This window comes from Nomascus leucogenys, chromosome 21 (genome assembly GCF_006542625.1).
Source record: "Nomascus leucogenys isolate Asia chromosome 21, Asia_NLE_v1, whole genome shotgun sequence".
NCBI classification, from domain to species: domain Eukaryota; kingdom Metazoa; phylum Chordata; class Mammalia; order Primates; family Hylobatidae; genus Nomascus; species Nomascus leucogenys.
In genome coordinates, this window is record NC_044401.1 from 27,154,940 (window position 1) to 27,182,373 (window position 27,434).

The 27,434-nt window shown below is 39.4% G+C and overlaps 1 protein-coding gene across 1 annotated transcript in view; it reads left to right on the forward strand.

Annotated features, from left to right (window-relative positions):
• LOC100600356 (protein S) overlaps positions 1 to 27,434 on the forward strand; it is a 98,645-nt gene that overhangs the window by 38,488 nt on the left and 32,723 nt on the right. The window contains exons 2-6 of the mRNA XM_003261687.3: positions 1,621 to 1,778; positions 4,581 to 4,605; positions 19,369 to 19,455; positions 26,650 to 26,772; positions 26,878 to 27,009. Coding sequence (XP_003261735.1) covers positions 1,621 to 1,778; positions 4,581 to 4,605; positions 19,369 to 19,455; positions 26,650 to 26,772; positions 26,878 to 27,009 — 525 coding nt within the window. The remainder of the gene's footprint in view (positions 1 to 1,620; positions 1,779 to 4,580; positions 4,606 to 19,368; positions 19,456 to 26,649; positions 26,773 to 26,877; positions 27,010 to 27,434) is intronic.

Consider the following 27,434-nt stretch of genomic DNA (forward strand, 5'->3'; position numbering starts at 1 on the left):
TACAGGCATGAGCCACCGTGCCTGATCCTGTGCTCCTCTTGATAGATATTTAAGTCATTTTTAATTTTTTGATCTCACAGTCTTTCAATAAACAATTCTATTTTTTCCAGCACATGGGCATATATGTAAGACATACTTAGAAGCAGAGTTGTTGAGATGAAGAGTATATGTGCTTTAAATTTTACCAAAATACCTTTAAATAAAACCTGCCAGTTTATGCTCCACTACCAGTGTACAAGAATACATGTTTTCCCTTACTCTCACCAATAATTGATATTATCATTCTTTTAAAGTTTTGCCAGTCTAATATGCAAAAATATAATTTTTAAAATAGTTTGATTTGAACACTTTATAATGTTTATTGCACATTTATTCTCCGTAGTGATGGTTTATATGATTGTTTATATTGTTTTCTTTATAGTTTGTTTATATTTTAGAAATGATTTTATATACAACCATACATGCATTTCTGTATTGGTCAGCTTATTTGAATGCTATTTTTTCTATTCTATATGCTGTAAGTATTTTCCTCCAGTCTGTTGCTTGATATTGAACTTTGTTATGTTATTTTTGTTGTTGCTGTTCAACAACAATCTCCACAGAGATCACAAAGGTTTTTCATTAAAATTGAGAAAGTTTATTACTCTTGCTTTAAAGATGGTATGGCTTTTCTTTTCTTTTTTTTTTTTTTTTTTGAGACAGAGTCTTGCTGTATTGCCCAGGCTGGAGTGCAGTGGCAGGATCTCAGCTCACTGTAACCTCTGGCTCCCTGGTTTAAACGATTCTCATGTCTCAGTTTCCCAAATAGCTGGGATTACAGGCGTGTTCCACCAGGCCTGGCTAAGACTATGGCTTTTGACATAGGCATTTCATCATGTTTTTTCTTTTTTTTCAGATTTTTTTTTTTTTAGAGTGAGGGTCTTACTGGCTGGAGTGAAGTGGTATGATCATAGCTCACTGTAACCTTTAACTCCTGCCCTCAAGTGGCACTCCCTCCTTAGCCTTCCAGGTAGCAAGGACTACAAGTGCATACCACCATGCCCAATTAATATTTTTTATGTAGTGGTGCACTCTGGTAATCTATATCTATATCTCTATCTCTATCTCTATCTCTATCTCTCTATCTCTATCTCTATCTCTATCTCTATCTCTACATATATGTTTGTTTGTTTTTTGTAGAAATGGGGTCTCGCTATTTTGCCCAGGCTGGGTTTGAACCACCTGGGTTTGAACCAGCGGGGTTCAGGCGGACCTCCCACCTCAGCCTCCCAAAGTGCTGGGATTACGAAGGTGAGCCACCACACCTGGCCTCAGCATGTTTTCTCCAATGTAGTCATAATGAAGAAAGTATTGAATATTATCTGGTGTGTTTAACCTCAAGTATAAACCTGAATAATTTGTGTAGACCATCATACAAGGGCTACAGCTGCACACCAAACCTGCTCTCTGAATTGTTAACCAATGTGCTTCTATATCTGCATTTTTTTCTTAGTTCGATCATACTGATTTTAAATGTCATACAATTCATAGGCAGAAAATGATTTTAACTCTTATTGTTTAATAAAACTATATTTTAGATGGAAAAATGATTAATTCATATAAACTTATTTTTTCCTTCAGTTTTGTCAAAGCAACAGGCTTCACAAGTCCTGGTTAGGAAGCGTCGTGCAAATTCTTTACTTGAAGAAACCAAACAGGGTAATCTTGAAAGAGAATGCATTGAAGAACTGTGCAATAAAGAAGAAGCCAGGGAGGTCTTTGAAAATGACCCTGAAACGGTAAGCATTTATGGAAACTATCAAGTTCACACATCTAGACATACAACTACAGACTGAACATTTCCAGCCTGTACTTCCTTCTGTTCCATCTTAAAGTCAATAATTCTGTGTATCCCCTTCCACACATAACCACTTCCATTTCAGGAGGAAGTACCTTCAAAGGAAAGTGGGCTTGTTAGACAGACATGATCACCAATAACAGCTTGTCCTGACTAAACTATAGTTCAGTTACACCTCATTATCAGCAAATAGTATTGACCTCATGGTTTGCAAATATTTTCTTCTAACCAGAATTTGATAGTGTTGGAGGGGAGAGGATGTCTGAAGTATTAACGTATGTGTGTGTGTGTGTGTGTGTGTGTGTGCATGCGCGCATGCTAGTTTGGATTATTATCACAATGCTTCATTAAATTTCTCCATTGGCATTTATTTTTATTTTTATTTTTATTTTTTGAAACAAAGTCTCTTTCTGTTGCCCAGGCTAGAGTGCAGTGGTGCAATCTCTGCTCACTGCAGCCTCCACCTCCTGGGTTCAAGAGATTCTCATGTCTCAGCCACCTGAGTAGGTGGGATCAGAGGCGTGTGCCACCATGCCTGGCTAATTTTTGTATATTTAGTAGAGACGGGGTTGCCCAGGCAAGTCTCAAACTCCTCGGCTTAAGCAATCCACCTACCTCGGCCTCCCAAAGTGTTGAGATTACAGGCATGAGCCACTGCGCCCGGCCCGCTACATGAAAGATTTTAAGTCACAATTGTAGGTATCATCTCATATTGAAATTTTAAATAGATTTTAAGTAGATCTCAAAGTAGAGAGAACAGTGTAATAAATTTCATTATATAAACTCCTCCCCCCCTTTAATAATGATCAATACTCTGCCATTCTTGTTTTACCTATATTTTACCCCATCCATTCTAATTTTTGTTTTGTTATTCTGGAATATTGTAAGGCATGCCTGTCTGCCCAAGATACCATACTAGTATATCACTCATTAATATTGAGTATGTATGTCTAACATAGTAGATGTATTCTGTCAGCTTAGCCTCTAAGCAGCAAAAGCCCAGCGAGGGAGAAGACCTTGATGCAGAGGAGGAAAGATAGTGAGGAAGGAAAACTCATTTATGTGCTTCCTCCCTTCCACTAATTCTAGCATTGGTCTCATTGACAGAAGAGAAAAAAATGAGAGAAAGAGCAAGACAGAAAGGGGAGAAATGAAAAAAAAAGTTACTTTTTTTTTTTTTTTAGACAGGGTCTTGCTCTGTTGCCCAGGCTACAGTGCAGTGGCATGATCATGGCTCACTGCAGCCCTGACCCCCTGGCTCAGGCAATCCTCCCATCTCAGACTCCTATGTCGCTGAGACTACAGGTGTGCAGCCCCACACCTGGCTAATTTTGGTATTTTTTGTAGAGAGGGGGTTTTGCCACGTTGCTCAGGCTGGGCTCGAGCAACCTCCCCACCTTAGTCTCCCAAAGTGCTAGGATTACACGTGTGACCACAGTGACCCCCCTGCCCCACCCCCACCAAACATTTGTGACTGTGTTACGATTCTCATGATCACAGGTGTGATCATTTTCAACCCTAGCCAATCACTCCCTGTCCACATCCCTAATACCACAGTCCACATTTCCAGTCCCCACAGTACTACTTATGCCTCAACATCTCTACTATATTCCTTTGACGATCTCAACATCACCTTTGAATCCCATTACCTATTGTGTAGGTTTATATGTGAGAGGAGGAAAGAATGAGGCCTTTGACTCAGTTCTGGATGAGCTTATGTTCTGTACTTACTAAGTGGTAACATTCAATATGTCTTTGTGTAGAAATTCTGGTTTCTCATGAGGTATTCTTGTGCTGTTAATGGTACACATTAGATATATTATGGCTTAAGAATGCTTTCGTGGACCAGCCTGAGAACCTTACTATCAGAAATTTTTAACATTTTTCTCTCTTTAAGAAAGCACATTCTTTACTCCAAATGACTGATTTACAAACTTTTGGTACACAACCAATTTATAAGTAAGGTACTACATGCACATAAGATGTACAAGATAAATGTCTACTTTAATTCACTTCAAAGTATGTCACTGTTAGCTGGGCACCTTGGCTCACTCCTGTAATTCCAGCACTTTGGGAGGCCAAGGAGGGAGGATCGCTTGAGCCCAGGAGTTTGAGGCCTAGGCAACATAGTGAGACCCCATCTCTACAAAAAAATAATTAACAACAACAAAAAAACCAGCTGTGCATGGTGGCATGTACCTGTAGTTCCAGCTACTTGGGGGGCTGAGATGGGAGGGTTACTTGAGCCCAGGAGGTTGAGGCTGCAGTGAGTCATGGTCATGCCACTGCACTCTAGCATGGGCGACACAGAGAAACCTCGTCTCAAAAAAAAAAAAAAAAAAAAGAGTATGTTACTGTGATTCAACATTGAATCTGGTGTGGGTGACCATTATGACATAAAATGTGTCAAATGGTTATCTAATCATCATGGAAAAATTAAAGGATGTACAAAAAAGGGCATGTATGATTATATTTACCATCTTAAATAGAACTTGTTTTCAGATTAGAAGCTTTTGAAACATGATTAATTGATCAATATTTCCTTAAGCCTAAGTATCTTACTGGTTTAATTTTATTGTTTTCTCTTGGTATATTTTACTATATAAAAATTATAATGTGAAAATGATAGTTATATGTAATTTATTTGCATCTTTAATATAAAAACACATTATAAAATTAAGTTTTAACTCTATAATGATATTTAGGTTTGCTAAGATATATGTTTTCTTTTTCTTCTTTCTAGGATTATTTTTATCCAAAATACTTAGGTAAGTTCCAAACATCTCAATTATATAATCTTAGAAATGGAAGGAAACTTAGATATGTTCCTAACTCTCCACCTATCTATTCCATCCAATGTAATTTCATTATTCTTGGGAATGAGGTTTCATTTTATATGCAATTTTGCTGTCTTTATATTCAAGACATGTAGAGAAATTTGGAACGGTTCTTTAATTACCATGTGGCATTTTAAATGTTAGTGTTTTTCTTTCTCATGTCTTTCTCATGAAGCTCTTGGGCTGATGCTCAGTTATATTGAGGTGCTAGACATAGTCTATGAGCATATGCGTTTTCATGGGTTAACTTTTTTTTTTTTTTGAGACAGCGCCTTGCTGTGTCACCCAGGCTGGAGTGCTGTGGCCTGCTCTCGGCTCACTGCAACTTCTGTCTCCCTGGTTCAAGTGATTGTCGTGCCTCAGCCTCCTGAGTAGCTGGGATTACAGGCATGTGCCACCACACCCAGCTAATTTTTGTATTTTTAGTACAGACGGGGTTTCGCCATGTTGGCCAGGGTAGTCTTGAAATCCTGGCCTCAAGTGTCTACTCTCCTCGGCCTCCCAAAGTGCTAGGATTACAGGCATGACCCACCCTGCCCAGCCTTAGCTGCTGTATTTTAAAAGGGCAGAGGAATATGGATATACATACATGAAAAAGATGTTTTCTTTTGTAAAGTTACATGTTACACCTCACTTTTCAAAACAAAACCCAAGAATTTATACTATTAAAGTGTAGAAAAGATAGTATATCAAGACTATTTCAGCTTTTTAATTTTAGATAGAAATGTAAATATTTTATAATAAAAATAAACAATATTTGGCTGTTAAATATTGTGTGTACTTTAAAAAAACAGTGTTAACGCTTGCTTCTTAGGGCCATGTAATGAGGCTGCATTTTTGCATGCACACTACTGTAGAGGAAACATTCCTTTGATCAGAGTACATTTGGATGAAGATAAATACCATGCTAATACAGCATTACATGTTCTGGGGAAGTTCCTTAGATAAAATATTTTTCATAATTTTATCCTCGTATCTCTCTTAACTTCTGCTTTTCTGGCCCCGCCCAACTCTTTTCTTTGCCTATCTCATTTGGCAACATGGTAAAAAAAAAAAACAAAGTATAAAATAAAACAAACTAAAACAAAAACACAAGATGTGGGCTCCAGCCTCAGACCTAAAAATTTTTAACTGTGTCAGGTTAAACAAGTTGTTTAGCTTTCTGGCTTCTGTAGTTTTAAGTGTGCACTGTAACTATATTTTCTAACTTCAGAGCTTTTAAGTCACCAAATAAGTCAACGTACATAAATAACTTACTGTGTCAAAATTTCTTCAAATGTGTTCTTGTTTAATCAACCCATCATGTGAAACAAAAATATACTTTTTATTATGATTTTTTTTAATTTAAATTTCATATTTTGGTCTTTATTTGTATATAGGCATGTGTGGTGAATTCCACTGTTAAAAACAATTTTTAAAAATGTCCTGCCTAAGTTACACTTTTTTTGTTATTTGATGTGTATATTCTATAGGCCAATGGCTCTAATTTGAAAAGCAAAACAAAACAATCCTTTCCCTGGTAAATCTAACAGTGGTTTTACTAACTACAACAGCTCATACAGGAAGGTCCCTGTAGTGAGATAAGGTCACCAAAGAAATTAAAGAATTGTAACCCATACATTTGGGGCAATATTTAGACTTTGTTTTCAGGGGCTAATAAAGCACTTCAATTGGCCTACATATTCCATGTACTATCTTGAAAACATGTGATTTGGAAATAAGTACTCTGGGTTTCATTATAGTTTTTAAATTGTGTTCTTCTCTTTTGTAAGAAGTGGAATAAATAACTACCATTTCCATAGGGCTAGTATCACCTAATTGAGTGAGTGTTTCTAGTAAAGAGAGAGAAACTTCCTGGGAAGAATGGTGAACTCTGAGCCCAAATATAAACATTAGAAATCATTTTTTGATGTGAGCTGGCAAAAAATAAAATAAAGAAAAAACCTGAAAAATAAAAAAAAAAATTATTTTTAGTTTCTAAGATAAATTGGTGAATTACCTCAGAATGCTGACTCCCTCCCTTCAAATCTTCTCTAAAGAAACAATAACATTCCAAGCACTAATAATAACAAAATAAAATGACAACAAGAAGAAGTTTAAGAAATGCCTGGGTAGGCCAAAAGCTGGCCTGACCTGCTGGTATGTGTGGTGGGGGATTGGGTTCTAACTGACAAGGTAGTAGTGACAAAACAGATTTGATAATTTAAAAAATGACCTGAACTTTCCAATTGAGAAAACAAACAAAAAATACAATAGAGCAAACCCCGAGTAACAAGAAGTTTTAAAATAACAAAAACAGAGATAGAAATAAGTGAAATAGAAAAACAAAAGTGAGCATTAACAAAAGCACATTCTCATTCTTCGAAAAGGTTAGTAAGTGAGACTGACATCTGGCAAGAATAATCAAGGAAAAACAAAAAAGAGAAAGAGGAAATGCCAATACATAGAGTACAAGATAGAAAGGGAAAATATTCTAAACACAACACAGATTAAAAATATTATCACAAAATATTACAAACAGCTATATCAAATACGTTTGGAAACCTAAATAAAATGGATGTGTTCCTAGAAAAACATAAAATAGCTGTAATTTCACAGGAAGCAATAGAGAACTTAGTTATACAAACAAGTATTAAACAACTTAAAACCACAGCCAAAGCCCTCTTCTTCCTATTTCTCCCAAAACCCAGATCCAGATGGTTTTACAAATGAACTCTTCCAAATTTTAAGAAATTGTTAATGTTTCCCTTATTAAGATATTGTCCTTAAAAATGAGCTTATTCTAAGAGGTTTGTGTAATCTTGACTCCAAAATCAAATAAAGACAACATTTAGGAAACTCATTTTAAAATTTAAGTGAGGGAATAAAAGAAAAGAAAAATAGCATTCCTTTTGATTTCTGAATTAATTCTAAATAAAATTATATTCAATCCGATCTTAAGTGTGTTAAAAATAATATCATGGTCAAGTAGAATTATTCCAGAAATTTAAAGATGATTTAACATCAGGAAATCAGCTGGGTGCAGTGGCTTATGCCCGTAATTCCAGCCACTCAAGAGGCTGAAGTGCGAGGATCACTTGAGGCCAGGAGTTTGACACCAGCCTGGATAACATAGTAAGACCCCACCACTAAAAGTATATTATTACCTCAGTTCATACAGAAAAAGCAGTTGATAGAAATCACTACTTAGTTATGATAAAAGCTTTTGTCAAACTAAGAATATAAGAAAAGGTTCTGAGGTTGATAAAGGTTAAATATAGAATAACCATATAATTAATCTTCCAAATTTTCACACTTCAGTTCAGGATTAATAATGCACAAGGTACTGTCAGCTATGAAAAGAATAAGATAGGATTGTTTTGAGCAAATTGGCATGAGAAAGGAGGGAGGGAGGGAGAGAGAGATGGAAAGAGAAAGAGAGAGAAAAGAAGAAAAAGAAAGTGAACAAAATCTGCAGTAAACATACCTAATGAATAAAATTTAGATATAGTTTCTTTTTTTAATTATTATTATTATACTCTAAGTTTTAGGGTACATGTGCACAATGTGCAGGTTTGTTACATATGTTTCCATGTGCCATGTTGGTGTGCTGCACCCATTAACTCGTCATTTAGCATTAGGTATATCTCCTAATGCTGTCCCTCCCCCCTCCCCCCACACCACAACAGTCCCCAGAGTGTGATGTTCCCCTTCCTGTGTCCATGTGTTCTCATTGTTCAATTCCCACCTATGAGTGAGAACATGTGGTGTTTCTTTTTTTGTCCTTGCGATAGTTTACTGAGAATGATGGTTTCCAGTTTCATTCATGTCCCTACAAAGGACATGAACTCATCATTTTTTATGGCTGCATAGTATTCCATGGTGTATATGTGCCACATTTTCTTAATCCAGTCTATTGTTGTTGGACATTTGGGTTGGTTCCAAGTCTTTGTTATTGTGAATAGTGCTGCAATAAACATACGTGTGCATGTGTCTTTATAGCAGTATGATTTATAGCCCTTTGGGTGTATACCCAGTAATGGGATGGCTGGGTCAAATGGTATTTCTAGTTCTAGATCCCTGAGGAATCGCCACACTGACTTCCACAGTGGTTGAACTAGTTTACAGTCCCACCAACAGTGTAAAAGTGTTCCTATTTCTCCACATCCTCTCCAGCACCTGTTGTTTCCTGACTTTTTAATGATGGCCATTCTAACTGGTGTGAGATGGTATCTCACTGTGGTTTTGATTTGCATTTGTCTGATGGCCAGTGATGATGAGCATTTTTTCATGTGTTTTTTGGCTGCATAAATGTCTTCTTTTGAGAAGTGTCTGTTCATGTCCTTCACCCACTTTTTGATGGGGTTGTTTGTTTTTTTCTTGTAAATTTGTTGGAGTTCATTGTAGATTCTGGATATTAGCCCTTTGTCAGATGAGTAGGTTGCGAAAATTTTCTCCCATTCTGTAGGTTGCCTGTTCACTCTGATGGTAGTTTCTTTTGCTGTGCAGAGGCTCTTTAGTTTAATTAGATCCCATTTGTCAATTTTGGCTTTTGTTGCCATTGCTTTTGGTGTTTTAGACATGAAGAAAACCTAGGCAATACCATTCAGGACATAGGCATGGGCTAGATATAGTTTCTTTATGGTTGAGAACAAAAAGAAAAGTACTGGAGGTTACATTCAATGCAATAAGAAAAGAAAAATTGGGATTTTATAGATCATAAGCTATAATATATTCCTGTCATTACTTTTAATTGACATAATACTGGAAAAAAAATAGAATCCATAGACAAAATATAAGAACACATAAGAGATTTAGATAATTCTATGACTATCCTATAAAAATACATAAAGAATGTAGTTCTTTATGCAATCAATAGTCTAGTAGAAATTAAAAAGATGATACCATTCACAATAGCAGCAAATCCCATAACATATCTAGAAATATCTTAAGAACACATAAAAACACTATGGAGAAAATGTTAATACTCAAATTGAAGACAGAAAATGAATTAAAACCATGGAAAGATATTTCATGATCTTGAATTGAGTGATGCTATAAAGTGATCAGTTCTCCTCAAATTGATTTTATTTTATCGTATTATATTTTATATTTTTGGAGATGGCATCTCACTATGTTGCCCACACTGGTCTCAAAATCCTGGGCTCAAGCAATCCTCCTGCCAGGGCTTCCCAAAGTGCTGGGATTATAGGTGTGAGCTACTGTGTGTGGCTATCCTCAAATTTATATGTTCAGAGCAATCTTCTTTAAAAAAATATTTTTGAGAAACTCAGTAAACTCATTTTAAAATTTAAGTGAGGAACTAAAAGTCCACACACGTCTAAAACACAAAAGAGAGAAATACCTTATCAAATATTAATAATACAAAGCTATAGAAATAAAACTATATGGTATTTTCAGAACATGAAACTGAACAGAAAGTTCAGAAAAAGACTCACATATCTATGACAACCTAATATTCATAAAGATGATACTGTAAGTCACTGTGGATTATTTAAAGATGGTATTGCAAAGAGGGGCCAGCTATTAGCAGACAAATAAATGTGGGTTTCTAATTACCACCAAGTGTAAAGGTGAATTCTAGATGGAATAAAGACAAAAATGTTAAAATAAAACTATGAAATTAAAGAAACAATATGGGAGAATATCTTTGTGACTGATGGCATGGGGGAGAATTTTAAATTCACAAACTGTATGGTAAAATAATAAATTGGATTATAACAAAATTAAGAATTTATCTTACAAGAGAGACATGAATAGTAAGATTAAGAGATAAATGACAGATCTGTCTCTGTCAAATAAATATCAAACATATAAATATCAAGAGATGATATTTATAAATGTTTAATTTTTTTCAAATCCACAGGAAAAACAAATACGGATCAATAGAAAAATGGAAAAAAAAAATAGGGAAAATCTTCAAAGAAGAAAACTTTCAGATTTGGAAAATGACATGAAAATATGCTCCATCTCCTTAGAAATCAGAAAAAAATGAGATATTACTTTATTACCTGTTAGTCTGCCAAAAATTAGAAAGCAAGGATGTAGAAATCCTTATACTCCACTAGTGAGAACTGCACCTCTGCAGAGCCATTAAGTACATTCTTATTTAATGATCACACAATTCCACCGCTGGGTATCTATTCCAAAGAAACTGTTATGCAGGTACTAAGGAGACATGCATGAGGATGTACTTTCCACCTTCTTGTAGAAGTAGAAAGTTGGAGGTAATTTGAGTGTCTTATCATGGGTAGAGAGAATTATAAAGTGGTGGTTCCATACTGTGGTGTAACGCTTAGTGGTTAGTAGCAATGAATTATATGTAGCAGCATGGATTGATCATAAAAATCAAGTTCTGAGAAAAAATATTAGAGGATGTGATATATAACACAAAACCATTTACACATGTGAAAAAAAACATGGACATGAAATTGTAAATATATATTTTCAAGAACACTTACAAATTTTAAAAATACATGTAACCACTGGGCATGATGCCTCATGCCTGTAATTCCAACACTTTGGGAGGCTGAGGAGGACAGATCACTTGAGGTTAGGAGTTTGAATCCAGCCTGACCAGCATGATGAAACCCCGTCTCTAGTAAAAATGTAAAGATTAGCCAGGAAGGAAGGAGTGGTGGCAAGGCCTGTAATCCCAGCTGTGTCTGGAATTGGTGGGTTCTTGGTCTCACTGACTTCAAGAATGAAGCCGCGGGCCCTCGCGGTGTTACAGTTCTTAAAGGCGGCGTATCTGGAGTTTGTTCCTTCTGATGTTCGAATGTGTTCGGAGTTTATTCTTTCTGGTAGGCTTGTGGTGTGAAGCTGTGGACCTTCACGGTGAGTGTTGCAGCTCTTAAGGCAGTGCATCTGGAGTTTCTTCCTCCCAGTGGGTTCATGGTCTCATTGGCTTCAGGAGTGAAGCTGCAGACCTTTGCGGTGAGTGTTACAGCTCAAAAAGGCAGTGTGGACCCAAAGAGTGAGCAGCAGCAAGATTTATTGCAAAGAGCAAAAGAACAAAGCTTCCACAGTGTGGAAAGGGACCTGAGTGGGTTGCCACTGCTGGCTTGGGCAGCCTGCTTTTATTCTCTTATCTGGCCCCACCCACATCCTGCTGACTGGTAGAGCCGAGTGGTCTGTTTTGACAGGGCGCTGATTGGTGCGTTTACAATCCTGGAGCTAGACACAAAGGTTCTCCAAGTCCCTACCAGATTAGCTAGATACAGAGTGTCGATTGATGCATTCACAAACCCTGAGCTAGACACATGGCACTGATTGGTGTGTTTACAAACCTTGAGCTGGACACAGAGTGCCGATTGGTGTATTTACAATCCCTGAGCTAGACATAAAGGTTCTCCAAGGCCCCACCAGACTCAGGAGCCCAGCTGGCTTCACCCAGTGGATCCCGCACCTGGGCTGCAGGTGGAGCTGCCTGCCAGTCCCGCGCCTTGTGCCCGCGCTCCTCAGCCCTTGGGTGGTCGATGGGACTGGGCGCCTTGGAGCAGAGGACGGTGCTTGTCAGGGAGGCTTGGGCCGCACAGGAGCCCACGGAGGCAGGGGAGGCTCAGGCATGGTGGACTGCAGGTCCCGAGCCCTGCCCTGTGGGGAGGCAGCTAAGGCCCAGAGAGAAATTGAGCGCAGCGCCAGTGGGCCGGCACTGCTGGGGGACCTAGTACACCCTCTGCAGCCACTGGCCTGGGTGCTTAGCCCCTCATTGCCCGGGGCCGGCAGGGCCAGCCGGCTGCTCTGAGTGCAGGGCCTGCCAAGCCCACGCCCACCGGGAACTCCAGCTGGCCCACAAGTGCCACGCGCAGCCCTGGTTCCCACTCACACCTCTGCCTCCACACCTCCCTGCAAGCTGAGGGAGCCAGCTCCAGCCTTGGCCAGCCCAGAAAGGGGCTCCCACAGTGCAGCAGTGGACTGAAGGGCTCCTCAAGTGCCGCCAAAGTGGGAGCCCAGGCAGAAGAGGCGCCGAGAGCGAGTGAAGGCTGCAAGAGCTGCCAGCACACTGTCACCTCTCACAGCTACTGGGGAGGCTGAGGGACGAGAATCACTTGGACCCAAGGAGGTGGAGGTTGCAGTGAGCCAAGATCATGCCACTGCACTCCAGCCTGGGCGACAGAGACTCTGTCTTGAAGAAAAAAACAAAACAGAACAAACAAACAAAAAGAACAAAAACCACATAACCCATTAGAATGACTGCCTAAAGGGTGAATGAAAGTTGGAAATGGAGATAGAAAGGAATATGTATGTATTTTTTGAAAGCAAGTGATGGGCTTTTCAAACACCAGCGATCATAATATACTGTCAAAGGGGTGGGGTATGAATAACTCAGCCTTGTGCTCCTCCAGTCAAAACAAGCAAACATTCAGCCTTTTATGTGATGCCTCTTCTGTGACTTAAAGACAGAGGGGTATAAAGTAGTTTCTTGGAGAAATAAAACATTTACCTGACTCTTGATCCATTAGAATTCCAATACAACCTTTGTCTAGGAGTCAGTGGCTGTTTGAACTATTTTTTAGAATTCACAAATCAAGATAGCTAGGATAGCGGTGCCTATAGAAAGTGGCAAAAGGAAACCAGTTTGATTGTTAATAAAACTAATAGTGAAAAATATAAGTAAAGGTACAAGTAGCAAGATCTTTTCCTAAGAGGTTATGCCTTGACCACCAGAACCTCTCTTGAAAGGGTCTGTTTCTTAGCCTTTCTCTCATATGCTCCTTTCTGTTTTTAATCCCTTTTCTTGTGGGAGCTTCTGCATCAGTTTACAGAAGCAGAGACAATCTCCCTCTAGCTTTCACCTTCCTGTTTATCCTCCTCAATTTTTACTATTCCTGTTGTGTGGTAAGAAAGAGAAGTGGGAATATGAGGGTTCTGTATTGCACTGCTTTGGAGTGGCAAAGCAAATGGCTCTTCACACTGTAATTCTGAATGCACTTTTCCATGAAAGTATTATCATGAATATTCATGTAGGCTTCTATATAATGTGCCTTATGTGTTTAAGCTAATGTAGTCTGGCCTGGGGTTCTAAACTCATATGAAACATTTCACTTGGGTCTCCAGCCTCAGAGCTTTCAAATTTTGGCTGTTATTCACTGTAAAATTTGTCAGAGATGCGAAATGAAGCTTTCTCAAAAACGATGATTCTAATGAAGTCTTCACACAAGAATAAATGAAGTCTGAGAGTAGATGATTCAAGAGGAAGGACAAATGAACCAAAGATAAGACTACTTGAGACCTAAAACTACTTAGGTTTTACTGGGGCTGAGTTTGGCTCCCTTCCCCTCTCTATCTCTTGTACCCTTTTGCCTTACTACCTTCCGTCATGGGATGATGCAGTAATAAGGCCCTTACCAGATGATTAGCACCTTAATATTGGACTTCCCAGCCTCCAGAACTGTAAAAAATAATTTTTTTCTTTATAAATTACTGAGTCTGTGGTATTCTGTTATAGCAACACAAAAAGGGCTAAGACAAAACATTGGTGCCAGACATTGGGTTGCTGCTATAACAAATACCTGAAATATGGAAGCAGTTTTGGAACTGGGTAATGGCTAAAGGCTGGAAGAATCTGGAGGAGCAGTCTAGGAAAAGCCTAGATTGCTGTGAATGGAACATTGAGGATGATTCCGGTGAGGGGGTCAGAAAAAGAGAAGACATGTAGGAAAAGAACGTAACTTCTTAGAGATTACTTAAGTGTTGTGATTAGATTGTTGGTAGAAATGTGAATGCTAAAGGCCATTCTGATGAGATCTTGGATGGAAATGAGAAACAAAGCACTGGAAACTAGAGTAAAGACCAACATTGTTACAAGGTGGCAAAGAAATTGGCTGAATTATCTCCATGCCGGAGGGCTTTAGGGAAGGCTGAATTTAAGAGATAAGTACTAGGATAGCAGAGATTTCTAAGCAAAATATTGAAGGAACTGTGTGGCTACATTTATTTATTTATCTATTTATTTATTTAGAGACAGAGTCTTGCTTTGTCACCCAGGCTGGAGTGCAGTGGTGTGATCTTGGCTCACTGCAGCCTCTGCCTCCCAGGTTCAAGCAGTTCTTGTACCTCAGCCTCCCGAGTAGCTAGGATTACAGGTGTGTGCCACCATGCCTGACTAATTTTTGTATTTGTAGTAGAGACAGCGTTTTGCCATGTTTGCCAGGCGGCCTCAAACTCCTTACCTTAAGTGATCCGCATGCCTCAGCCTCCCAAAGAGCTGGGATTACAGGTATGAGCTACCATGCCCAGCCTTTGTGGCTACTTTTAACTGCATACAGTAATATATGAGAAGAAGAGAAATGATTTAAAGATGGGACTTATAATTAAAAGGGAATCAGGGCAAAAATATTTGGGAAATTTGCAGCCTGGTCATATAAAGAGTGAAAAGGTCTTTAGGAGAGCAAACCAAGGGTGTGTCCCAAGTTACCATTTGCCAAAGAGACTACCGTGAATAGAAAGGAGCCAGGGGCTCATTAGTCTAAGTGAAGTAACTCAGGAATGGAAAACCAAACATTGTATATTCACAGTCATAAGTGGGAGCTAAGCTATGAGGATGCAAAGGTATAAGAATAATACAATGGACTTTGGGGACTTGGGAGAACTGGTGGAAGTGGGGTGAAAGATAAAAGACTACATATTGGGTACAGTGTACACTGCTTGGGTAATGGATGAACCAAAATCTCAGGAATCACTATTAAAGAACTTACTTATCCATGTAACCAAACACCACCTATTCCCCCCAAAACCTGTTGAAATTAAAATAAATAAATAAATAAAAGGAGCCAGGTGCTGTTTTTCAAAACAATGGGTGAAAGACCTCAAAGACATTTGAGAGATTTTTGAGGCTGCCTCTCCTATCACTGGCCCAGAGCAAGACCTTGATGCAGTTTCCAGAGGGGCACCTGCAGGACCACCAGTGCTCTGTATGACCTAGGGACTCTGCTGCTTGAATTTCAGCACAGTGTCCCTTGGCCATCCCAACCATGGCTCAAGTGGGCCTAGGTGCATCTCAACCCAACACTCTGGAATGTACATACCTCATAAGCCTTGGTGGCATTCATGTGGTGTTAATTTTGCAGGTGCACAGAATGCAAGAGCTGTGGGGTCAAGGTGGCCTCCACCTAGATTTCAAAGGTTATTATGGGCAGCCTGGGTATGCCCAGGCAGAGGCTTGTTATAGCAGCAGAGCCACTATAGTGAGCCCCCACCAGGGCAATGCCTAGTGGAGCCATGGGAGTTGGGAAGCCCCAAGAGCCCAGAACTACAGGGCTACCAGTATGCAACTTCTGTCTGGGAGAGCTGCTGGCACAAGACTCCAACCTGTGAGAGCTGCAGCATGGCCTTAGGGATGGGCTGGCCAAAGTCTTGAGGGCTCAACCCCTACCCCTGTGTGCTCAGAAGTCAGGACATAGAATCAAGGAAAACTATACTAGAGCTTTAACATTTTATGTTGTTTTTCTTAATGGGTTTTGGACTTCCTTAGGACCAGTTACTGTTCTTACCTGTTTTTCCTTTTCATAATGGAAACGTCTATCACGCTTATCTCATTGCATTTTGGAAACTCATAGCTGGTGGGAATTGCCTTAGAATCATGCCTTGAGTCTCACCCATATCTGATTTAGATGAGACTTTGGACTTTGGACTTCTGAGTTGGTGCTAGTATGAGTTAAGACATTGGGGCTTATATTAGTCTGTTCTCACTCTATTATAAAGACATACCCAAGACTGGATAATTTATAAAGAAAAGAGGTTTAATTGACTTATAGTTCAGCATGGCTGAAGAGGCTTTGGGAAACTTAGAATCATGGCGGAAGGCAAAGGGAAAGTGTATTAGTTCATTTTCATGTTGCTAATAAAGACATACCTGAGACTAGGTAATTTATAATGTAAAAGAGGTTTAATTGACTCACAGTTCCACATGGCTGGAAAGGCCTCATAGTCAAGGCAGAAGGTGAATGGGGAGCAAAGTTACTTCTTACCTGGTGGCAAGCAAGAGAGCTTGTGCAGGGGACCTCCCATTTATAAAACCATCAGATCTTGTGAGATTTACTCGCTACCATGAGAACAGTATGGGGGAAATTGCCCCCATGATTCAATTATCTCCACCTGGCCCTGCTCTTGACACGTGGGGATTATTACAATTCAAAATGAGATTTGGGTTGGGACACAGCCAAACTGTATCAGGAAGCAAGGCATCTTCTTCACAAGGCAGCAGGAAGGAGAATGAACACAGGAGGAACTACCAAACACTTACAAAATCATCAGATCTCATGAGAACTCACTCACTATCATGAGAACAGCATGGGGAAAATCGCCCCCCTGATTCAATTACCTCCACCTGGTCTGTCCCTTGACACATGGGGATTGTGGGGATTCGAATTCAAGATGAAATTTTGGGTGGGGACACAGCCAAACCATATCCGGGCTATTGAGATGGAATGAATGTATTCTGCACATGAGAAGGACATGAATTTTTGGGGCTGGAGCAAATACTAGGCTTTGAATGTGACCCTCAAAAAGTATGTGCTGGAAACTTAATTCCCAATGGAACAGTGTTGGGAGGTGGGGCCTAATGGGAGGTGTTTTGGTCATTAGGGTTCCACCATCATGAATGGCCTAACACCAATTATAAAAGGGCTTGGGGCTGCAAATTCAGCCTCTTGCTCTTTTGCCCTAACTCTTTTGCCATCTGCTGTGGGATGGTGTAGCAAGAGGGCCTTCATGAGATGCTGAAGCACCTTGATATCAGACTTCCCAGCCTCCAGAACTGGGAGAAGTAAATTTATTTCTTTTATAAATTAGCCTGTCTGTGGTATTTTGTTATAGCAACACAAAGTGGACTAAGATAGGGGCTCCAGAAACACCCCCACAATGTGTAAGGGAAGACTTATTTGGGAAAATATTCTAACTCACCATGGTAGGCTGAAAAATGACCTCCTTCCTCCACCCTGCCTGCCCCTCCCCGCCCCAGACATATCTATGTCCTAATCCTTAGAACTTGTGACTGTTACCTTATATGGCAAATGGAAACTGCAGATGTGATGAAAGATCTTTCCATGGAGACATTATCCTGGGATATCTGAGAGGACCCGATAAAACCATAAGGGTCCTTATAACAGGATGGCAGGTAGACCAGAGTCAGTAGTAGATATGGAGTCAGATATGGAATGATAAAGCAAGAACTGGTAGACATACAAGGATGAGGCCATGAGCCCGGGAATGCAGATGGCCTCTAGAAGCTGGAAAAGGCAAGGAAAGGGATTCTTCCTTGAAGTCTCCAGAAGGAATGGATCCCTGCTAGCCCTTTTGGTTTTGGACTCTCAGCACTGTAAAACAATAAATTTTTATTATTTAAAGCTACTAAATTTGTGGTAGTTTGTCATAGCAGCCATAGGTAACTTAAACACATACTGACTTCAAATGAATCTTTTAATCTGTCTGTGATACATTGTATTTTTCCAAAGATGGTTTAAAAATGTCTTCCATTCCACATACCCTTCTACAGTGTCATTTTGCTGTGTCCACATCAAGAGGTAGAATAAATCCCCCACCCACACCCTACCCTTTGAATCTGGGTGGACCCTGGGACCCCTTTGATCAATAGAATATGATAGAAGTTATACAGTGTCCCGTAACTGCCATGGCAGCTTGCTTTCTCTCTCTTAGAAGCTAGCTGTCATGAAAGAAGTGCCACTTGAAGACCAGCATGCTAAGAGAAACACCCACATGGAGAACTTTGAAGCATGATCTATCATATGGAAAGAGATGCCAAAGAACATTAGCTCCATCTTGGATGCAGTCCCCTGCCCCAGCCATCCTGGTTGACTCCATTGGCAGCAGAGACAAACAACCCAACCAAACTCTGCAAATATTTGACCCGCAAATCATGAGAAAAATACAATGATTATTTAAGCTACTAATTTTGGGGGTGGTTTGTTCCTCGGCAAAAGCTAAGTAAAACGCCATCTTTTTTATAGCAAGCTGGTGACTGAACAATGAAGTAATACATATAGTGTCTTTAGTGCCTGTTAAGAAATATATTTTTGTCACTAAGTAATTCCTAGTTACGTTAAAGTCGCAAAGTATTTCATCTTTACAATTCCAGCTGTTATTTCTTAGTTTCCTAGCAATATCTACCAGGTTGCTATATCTGATTACACAGGGTTGTAGTGAAGAATTAAGGGAATGAAGTAAACCTGTTTAGTAATATAGAAGCATTATACAAATATTATTGTATTAATCTCAGGGCAACATTAGAAGAATTGGAAGTAGCCTATAGCAAGTAGAAACATGAACTGATTCTATTGACTTAATTATATATACTTTATAAATCAGACTCTGGTCAGTAGATTTGAGGGTAACATCTTGTTTCTGCTGTGGAATTAAAAACATAGACTTATATGACAATAAATTTCTGTGCTAAACCAAGGTTTTTTTCACTTCTGACTTTAAGGTTCTTCTCCAGAGAGAAGAAGCTGTCACAGACTTATTTTTTATGATTCTGTATCTGTTGCCATCTTGGTTGTAGATTTTTAATTTTTCAGAAAGGTAGATGGAAACATTTAGTGTTGCATTTTGAAGACTGAATCTTTTGAATCTACAGGAGCATAAATATCCTACCTCTTGGGACAGTTCCTACCATGAATTCAGATCAAGTATGTGTGTCTACTCTAAGAAGATTATGTTCGTTTTTATTTTCAGTTTGTCTTCGCTCTTTTCAAACTGGGTTATTCACTGCTGCACGTCAGTCAACTAATGCTTATCCTGACCTAAGAAGCTGTGTCAATGGTAAGCACTTCTACCATCAATTGAAAAAACAAAACAAAAACTCTGTAGGTAAAGTACACCCATGCTAATATAAACTAATGTTTAAAAATTGAGAAGTGATCCTTTGATGGGTTGTATGCCCAGCAAGGAAGTATTTTCAAACTGCATTTAAAATACTTGTTCATAGTTGTAAATGCTGCTGTATTACTCAAAATGAATTTTTTTGCCTAATGTTTAAACTGAACAGTGTTCTGTGTTTAGTAAGCTTTAGGTCATCAGCTTCGGAATTTTTATTCCCAACAGCTTTATTTTCGCTGTTGTTGCGTAATCATGTAGTGTGACTAAATGTTACAGTAGATTAATAGCTCAAAGTAGAGCCATGTTTATTCTTCTAACTTTTTGGCACTGATAATATAAATGTGGAAAATGTTATATGAATCAAATTAGCTTTCTTGCTCTGAAGTTCACAAGGGGCCTAATGATAATTCTGGTATATTATTTTTGACTGTTTGTTGGGAAATTGGTAAATTAGTAAAAGCAAATGGTTCAACCACAGTACATAAATTGTGATGCTTGTTCAGAGAATATTTTGCATCCAGGATTGACATTCTCTAGATATTCATTTAACTGTGTTTTTCTCTAAAGTGCTTGTAATTACACAGGGAGAAGAGTTTGTCTGAACACATATATTTAATTATTTAATTCATGCTTTATCTTTTCTTAAAATTTACCAAAGAACAGAAGAATAATAATTTTGTTAAAAATTTTCTATTAGTTTCTTTTCTATGATTTTAAACTAATACCTTATGTATTGCCACATTTCAAAAAAACTTGATCCTATGAAGACTTTTTAAAAAAATTATGGAATTAATTAGGCATTAGCTAGGTTGGTTATTTATTTATTTAACAATAAAAATTTTCTTTGGCTAACATATGCGAAGAGATAGAAATATTGGCAGTATTAGGAGTATTGGAAGTATTGGAAGGATGGGAAGAACATGTACAGTTGACTGGGAAGTTGAGAAGCTGGTGTGGAAATGTGCAGAAACCATGGGACTATTGCAGTGTCAAATGAGGGGACAGAAATTACAAATAAAAAACAAATGGCCTGTCATTTGCCATATCGATAAAGTGCTTTGATATTTTAGGAAGAAAATAAACAAGGCACTATAATTGATCTTTACTTGTACTTTTTTTTTTTTTTTTTTTAGACAAGCTCTTGCTCTGTTGCCCAGGCTGGAGTGCAATGGTGCAATTATGGCTCACTGCAGCCTCAACCTTCTAGGTTCAAGCAATCCTCCTGCCTCAGCCCTCTGAGTAGCTGGAACTATAGGCACATATCACTCCTGGCTAATTTATTTTTTATAGAGATGGGGTCTTGGGTGTGTTCTCCAGGCTGGTCTGACTCCTGGCCTCAAGCAATCCTCCTACCTGGGCCTCCCAAAGTGCTACTACTTTGTACTTCTTAATATTGCTCTTTTTCTCTGGTAATATTCCTTATTCTAAAATCCATCTTATATTAATATTGTCACTCTGGCTTTCTTTTGATCAGTGTTTTTATGGTTTACTTTTCCATCCATTAACTTTGAACATACCAGTGTGTTTATATTTCAAGTCAGTTTCTTTTGGGTCTTGCTGTTTTCTCCAATCTGACAATCTCTGTCTTTTAATTGGAGTGTTAGACTATAGACATTTACATTTAATGTTACCATTGATGATGGTTAAAGTCTCTTAATCCCATCTTTTTATGTTAAATGTTAATCCCATTTTTTTCTTTTCCTACGGCAATTGTATTGCTTAATTGAGTTTTTTTTTTGGGGGGGGAGTTGATTCCATTTTATCTCCTCTGTTATTAATTATGCTTCTCAAACTTTTTTTACTCATTTCTTTTCTTTTCTTTCTTTTTCTTTTTTTTTTTTCAGTCAGGATCTCACTCTCTAGCCCAGGCTGGAGTGTGGTGGGGTAATGATAGCTCACTGCAACCTTGAACTCCTTGTCTCAAATCCTTCTTCTCTTCTGCCTTAGCCTCCTTAGTAGCTACGACTACAGGCATGTAGCACCATGTCTAGCTAATTTTTAAATTTGTTTGTAGAGATAAGGTCTCACTTTGTTGCCTAGCTAGTTTTGAACTCCTGACTTCAAGTGATCTTTTTGCCTTGGCCTCCCAAAGTGCTGGCATTACAGGCATGAGCCACTGTGCCAGGCCTCATTTCCTCTATTTTTTTTGTGCTGTTTCTGCCTTACATTTTAATATTATACATTATAAACTCCATGATATGTTAATTTATAAATAGCTTATCAAATGAGAAAATATTGTTTTATTTGTTTATTTATTTATTTATTTTTGAGACAGAGTCTTGTGCTGTCGTCCAAGCTGGAGTGCAGTGGCACAATCTCAGCTCATTGCAACCTCTGCTGGATTCAAATCATTCTCGTGCCTCAGCCTCCCAAGTAGCTGGGATTCTAGGCCTGGCTAATTTTGTTGTATTTTTATGGAGACAGGGTTTTGCCATGTTGCCTAGGCTGGTCTCAAATTCCTGGCCTCAAGTGATCCACCCACCTTGGCCTCCCAAAGTGCTAGGATTACAGGCATGAGCCATTGGCACCTGGCCCAGAAAACATTGTTCTGTATTTTCTCATATGTTTACCATTTCTGGCATTCCATATTCTTTTTCATAGATCCACATTTCCATGTGACATGTTCCTTCCGCCTGAAGAAATTCCTTTAACATTTCTTATACTACATATCTGATGAAGATGGATTTTCTTTCTTTCTTTTTTTTTTTTTTTTTTTTTTGAGACAGAGTCTCACTCTGTTGCCCAGGCTGCAGTGCAGTGACACAATCTCGGTCCACTGCAAGCTCCATCTCCCGGGTTCGTGCCATTCTCCTGCCTCAGCCCCCGAGTAGCTGGGACTACAGGTGCTTGCCACCATGCCCAGCTAATTTTTTGTATTTTTAGTAGAGACAGGGTTTCACCGTGTTAGCCAGGATGGTCTTGATCTCCTGACCTTGTGATCTGACTGCCTTGGCCTCCCAAAGTGCTGGGATTACAGGCATGAACCGCCATGCCCAGCATTTCTCATATTTTTAAATTAAAAAATAGTATATTGCCTTTATTTTTGGGAGATGTTTTTATTGGGTAAAGACTTCCATGTTGATAGTGCTCTGTCAGTATGTCAAAGATGTCTGTCCATTGTCCTTTCACTTGAATAGATGCTGATGGAAAATCTGGTGTTATTCTTAGCTTTTTTTTTCTCTATGTATGCACTGTGTTTTAGATTTCTCTTTTTCCCTGGTTTTCTCTAATTTGACACAGTATTTTTAGGTTTATCCTGATTGATGTTTAGCAGTCTTCTGGGATCTATGTGTTCATAGTTTTCATCAAATTCAGAAAACAATTTACTATTATTTATTCAAATTTCTTTTTTCATTTTCCCTGCTATCTTTCCTCTTCTCTTGAAATGTCAATAACATGTATTAGGCCATTTGGTATTGTTTAACAAGTCATTCATGCTCTAGTTATTTATCAATTTATTTATGTATTTATTGTTTTTATACTTCTTATCTGTCCTTCCTTGATTTTGGATAGTTTTTATGTCTTCAAGTTCACTCTTCTTTTCTTCTCCCATGTATAATTTACTTTTAATCCCATTTAGTGTATTTTTCATTTTATATAGTTTATTTTTCATTTCAATAAGTTCCATTTGGGTCTGCTCCACATCTTCTATTTTATTTTATTTTTTTTCATCATGCCTATATTTACTACTGAAACATGTGGAGTGCATTTAAAATAATTTTATTTACTTATTTTTCTGATTTTTGGTCATCTCTTTCATTTTGGATATATTTTCATCTATTGATTTTTCTCTTAGTTATAAATTATTTTTTTCTTATTTCTTTACATGAGTATTTATTTTTTAATTTAATTTAATTTTATATTGTATTTTATTTTATTCAGATATAAGGTCTCACTGTTACCCAGGCTGGAATGCAGTGGTGTGATCATAGCTTACAGTAACTTCAAACTCCTGGACTCAAGCTATCCCCCTCCCTTAGCCTCTCAAATAGCTGGGACAACAGGCATGAACTACCACAGCTGGGGAATTTATTTTTTAAATTAATTTTAAAGATTACATCTCGCTATGTTGCCCAAGCTGGTCTTAACTCCTGGCCTCAAGTGTCCTCCCTCCTCTGCCTCCCAAAGTGCAGAGTGAACCACTGCATCTGACCTCTACTTATTTTTAATTGTTTACTGGACCAAGCAAACAATACTATTCTCGGTATAAATAGAAAAAAGAACTTGGAACTTTCAATTTGGGCTAAGATGATGTAACAGGGACCAAGTTTATCCTTCTGCCTGAAATAAGTAGAACTTTGGTCTAAGTATATAAAATAATGGTTTTGAACATTAGAGAACAGGAAGCAGAACACTGTGACTCCTAAGGAAAAGAAAATAAGCTTACAGCTTACGTTGCTGGGTCCTGGATTTTCTTATCTTCTTCCCAACAGTGTTTGATTTTGTTGTGGCATTTAGGTAACTTATGTGGAATACATTAAAAACAAATCTTTTGAGGTTTGATTTTAAGCTCTGTTAAGGCAATCCGGAGTAGCCATTAGCGTAAAACTCATTTAGCCTCAATAATAAGTCCTTGTGAGGATTCTACCTGATGCCCTTTGTACTGTGAAATATTTTAGGTCTGCTTAGTCTAAAACAAACTATCCCTATCCCTCTATGAGCTCTGGAAATTTTCCTGTGCAAATCATCATTCAGCCAAAGACCCTAGGGGATCTTTTTGCAGATCTCTGGAGACTCTTTCTCTTTTCCTCTCTCTCTCTTTCTCTCTCTCTTTCCATACACACACATTTTTTCCCTCTCTCTGCCTTTATAGTACTCTGACCAGCAAAATTCCAATTGGATCTCCCCAAACTCCAATATTTGTTTTCTCAACCCAGGGAGACCACTGGGCTCTGTTTGTGTTTCTTGCACTGTTGCATAGAAGCTATCTCCAGGGAGTAATGTGGTCCAATTGTAGCTCTCAGCTTGTTTATTTTCTTTTCCTTAGGAATCATGGTGTTCTCCTTCCTGTTCTCCAATGTTTGAAAAACCATTATTTTACATAGTTAGACTGAAGTTCTGCTTATTTAAGGCAGGAAGATAAATCTGTTCCTTGTTACATCATCTTAGCCCAAATTGTAAATTTTAAGTTCCTTTTCCTTTTTCTTTTTCTTTTTTTTGAGAGAGAGCCTTGCTCTATCACAGTGGCATGATCTCAGCTTACTGCAGCCTCTGCCTCCCAGGTTCAAGCAATTCTTGTACTTTAGACTCCCGAGTAGCTGGGACTACAAGCATGTGCCACCATGCCCAGCTAAGTTTTGTATTTTTAGTAAATACAGGGTTCCACCTTGTTGCCTAGGCCTCAAGTGATCTTCCTGCCTTGGTCTCCCAAAGTGCTGGGATTACAGGTGTGAGCCATCACACCTAGCCTCTTTTTTCTCTTAATGTTGAGAATAGTATTGTTCTGTCTACCTCATGGAATTGTTCTAAGGCTCAAATGAGGTAATATATTTGGAAAAATATCTAAATTACAGTTATGAAATACTGTATATACTTGCAATGCAAAAGTAGTGTTATGGGATCTTTGGGGTGTTGCTTTTCTGGCTGGAAACTTCTGTGGCTGGTGGTGCCTTTGCCTGAGTTCTTGTCCTGCATCCATGAAGAATGAGGTATGCAGAAAAGTGGAGGGTGAGCAAGATGAACAGGAACTTTACTGAGCATTAGAACAGCTCAGAGGAGACCCTCAGTGGGTAGCTCATCTCTGTAGGCAGGTTGTCCCATCAAGTGTTCAGCTCTCAGCAGACAGGAGGCCTTGAAGCGGGTGGCTCCTCTCTGTAGCCAGGCCATCCCATTGTCTCTGCAGCTCTCAGTAGAGAGTAGGCCTAGAGTGGGTGGCTCCTGTCTGCAGCTGGTTGTCCCATCAGCAGCTCTCAGCAGAGGACAGCCTGGAAACGGTGGTTCTTCCCTGCAGACAGGTCATTCGACATCTGCAGCTCCCAGTACAGAGGAGGCCCTGGAGATGGTAGCTCCTTTCTGCAGCTGGTTGTCTGGATATCTGTTCTGCTCTGGCTGAGTCTGGGGTTTTTATGGTCTTCAGAGGGGGAAAGTGCATGCTGACTGGTCCATGGGCTGCCATGGGTAGGCTCAGGAAAAAGCACGAAGTGTTCCCCCATCTGTCAGCAGGACTGGCAGCCCAGCCCACAGGCCTCAGGCCTTCCCCAGCCTGAAGGTGGGACTTCACAGGGGACCCACCCTTTTCCACCTAGGAAGCTGTCTACCTCCTGCCACTGTTCATGGCACCCAGGCTGTTTGTGCCAAGGGGGTGCCTACAGGCCAGCACTGAGCTGCCCTCAGCTCCCTTCCCATGCTTGTTGGAGCCCAAAGACTGGAGGGGGCAGGGTGCTGGCACATTAGCACTGCCCTGAGCTTATGCCCACCCAGCTTGACTGCAACAACAGCTGGCTTCAACTCCAACCTTGCTCCATGACCAGAGTGGGTGCCAGGAGTGAGGAGAGGCCAGGAAGCAAGAGCAGGCACTTCTGAGCCTGTGGTGGGCAGAATAGGCCTCCCCAGGCCCTCAAGAGCACAGAGATGCCCAGATTTCCAGCCAGGCTTGCGCAGCTGCAGCTGCACTCAGGGGACTCTTGTCCCACAAGTTTGGAAGGGGTGGAGCTCCCCCTTGTCCTTGGCTTTTACCAGCTCCATGGCATGTGCAGCCCTGGCCATGCCTTTAAGATCAGAGTGGATGCCTGCTGTGGGGAGAAGCCTGGAAGCGGGAGCAGGCCCCCAAGAGCACAGAGACACCTGGGTCCGTAGCCACGACAGGGAAGCTGCAGCAGCATCTGGGGAGTGTGGGGCTCCTATCTGCTCCGTGGAGTGGGAGGCCCTGGCCCACATCCCCACTGCAGCTGGCGTCTTGGCAGCGGCCACTCTAGATGGGCCACTACTGCCATCTGTAGTTTATTTTTACAAAATAATTATAAAGATTTTCCTAATGGGCTCACTTTTTAATTTAGGAAAAGTATTATTTAAAGGAAGGAATTGTGTTTTTTCTTTTTTTCATTGGTTCTAGGCTTCAGGATTTTTATTATAGTGCACACAATTTTATTTTACCATGACATGAGGTAAAAAAAATAAATAGATGTCTATTTCCTTCAGCCATTCCAGACCAGTGTAGTCCTCTGCCATGCAATGAAGATGGATATATGAGCTGCAAAGATGGAAAAGCTTCTTTTACTTGCACTTGTAAACCAGGTTGGCAAGGAGAAAAGTGTGAATTTGGTATGTATAACAACCCCCACCCCCCGGCTCATCAGGATTGGTCTCCTGAAAAGTTCTCTGCAGGTTATATTACTTTAAAAATAATTTATTTTTTTCCTGTTTTAGACATAAATGAATGCAAAGATCCCTCAAATATAAATGGAGGTTGCAGTCAAATTTGTGATAATACACCTGGAAGTTACCACTGTTCCTGTAAAAGTGGTTTTGTTATGCTTTCAAATAAGAAGGACTGTAAAGGTAAGAGCAGGATGGTAGAATTAAAACACATTTGCTATATAAGAATAATCCCAGTTAGAGAAATTTTGCTAGCAAATTTTTGGAAAAATGATATATAAGTGCTTATACTAACACATTTTTATCGACATTGAAGCCTTGTGATACTGTGGATCTGTTTTTTAGTTTTTGTTTGTTTTTGAGAGATAGGGTCTCACTCTGTCTCCCAGGCTGGAGTAGAGTGGCTCCATCATGGCTCACTGTAGCCTTGACCTCCCGATCTTAATTGATCCTCTGACTTCAGCCTCCCAAGAAGCTGGGACTACAAGTGCATGCCACCATGCCCAGCTAGTTTTGTTTTGTATTTTTTGTAGAGATGGGGTTAATCATGTTGCCCAAACTGATCTTGAACTCAAGTGAGCCTCCTGTCTCAGCCTCCCAAAGTGTTG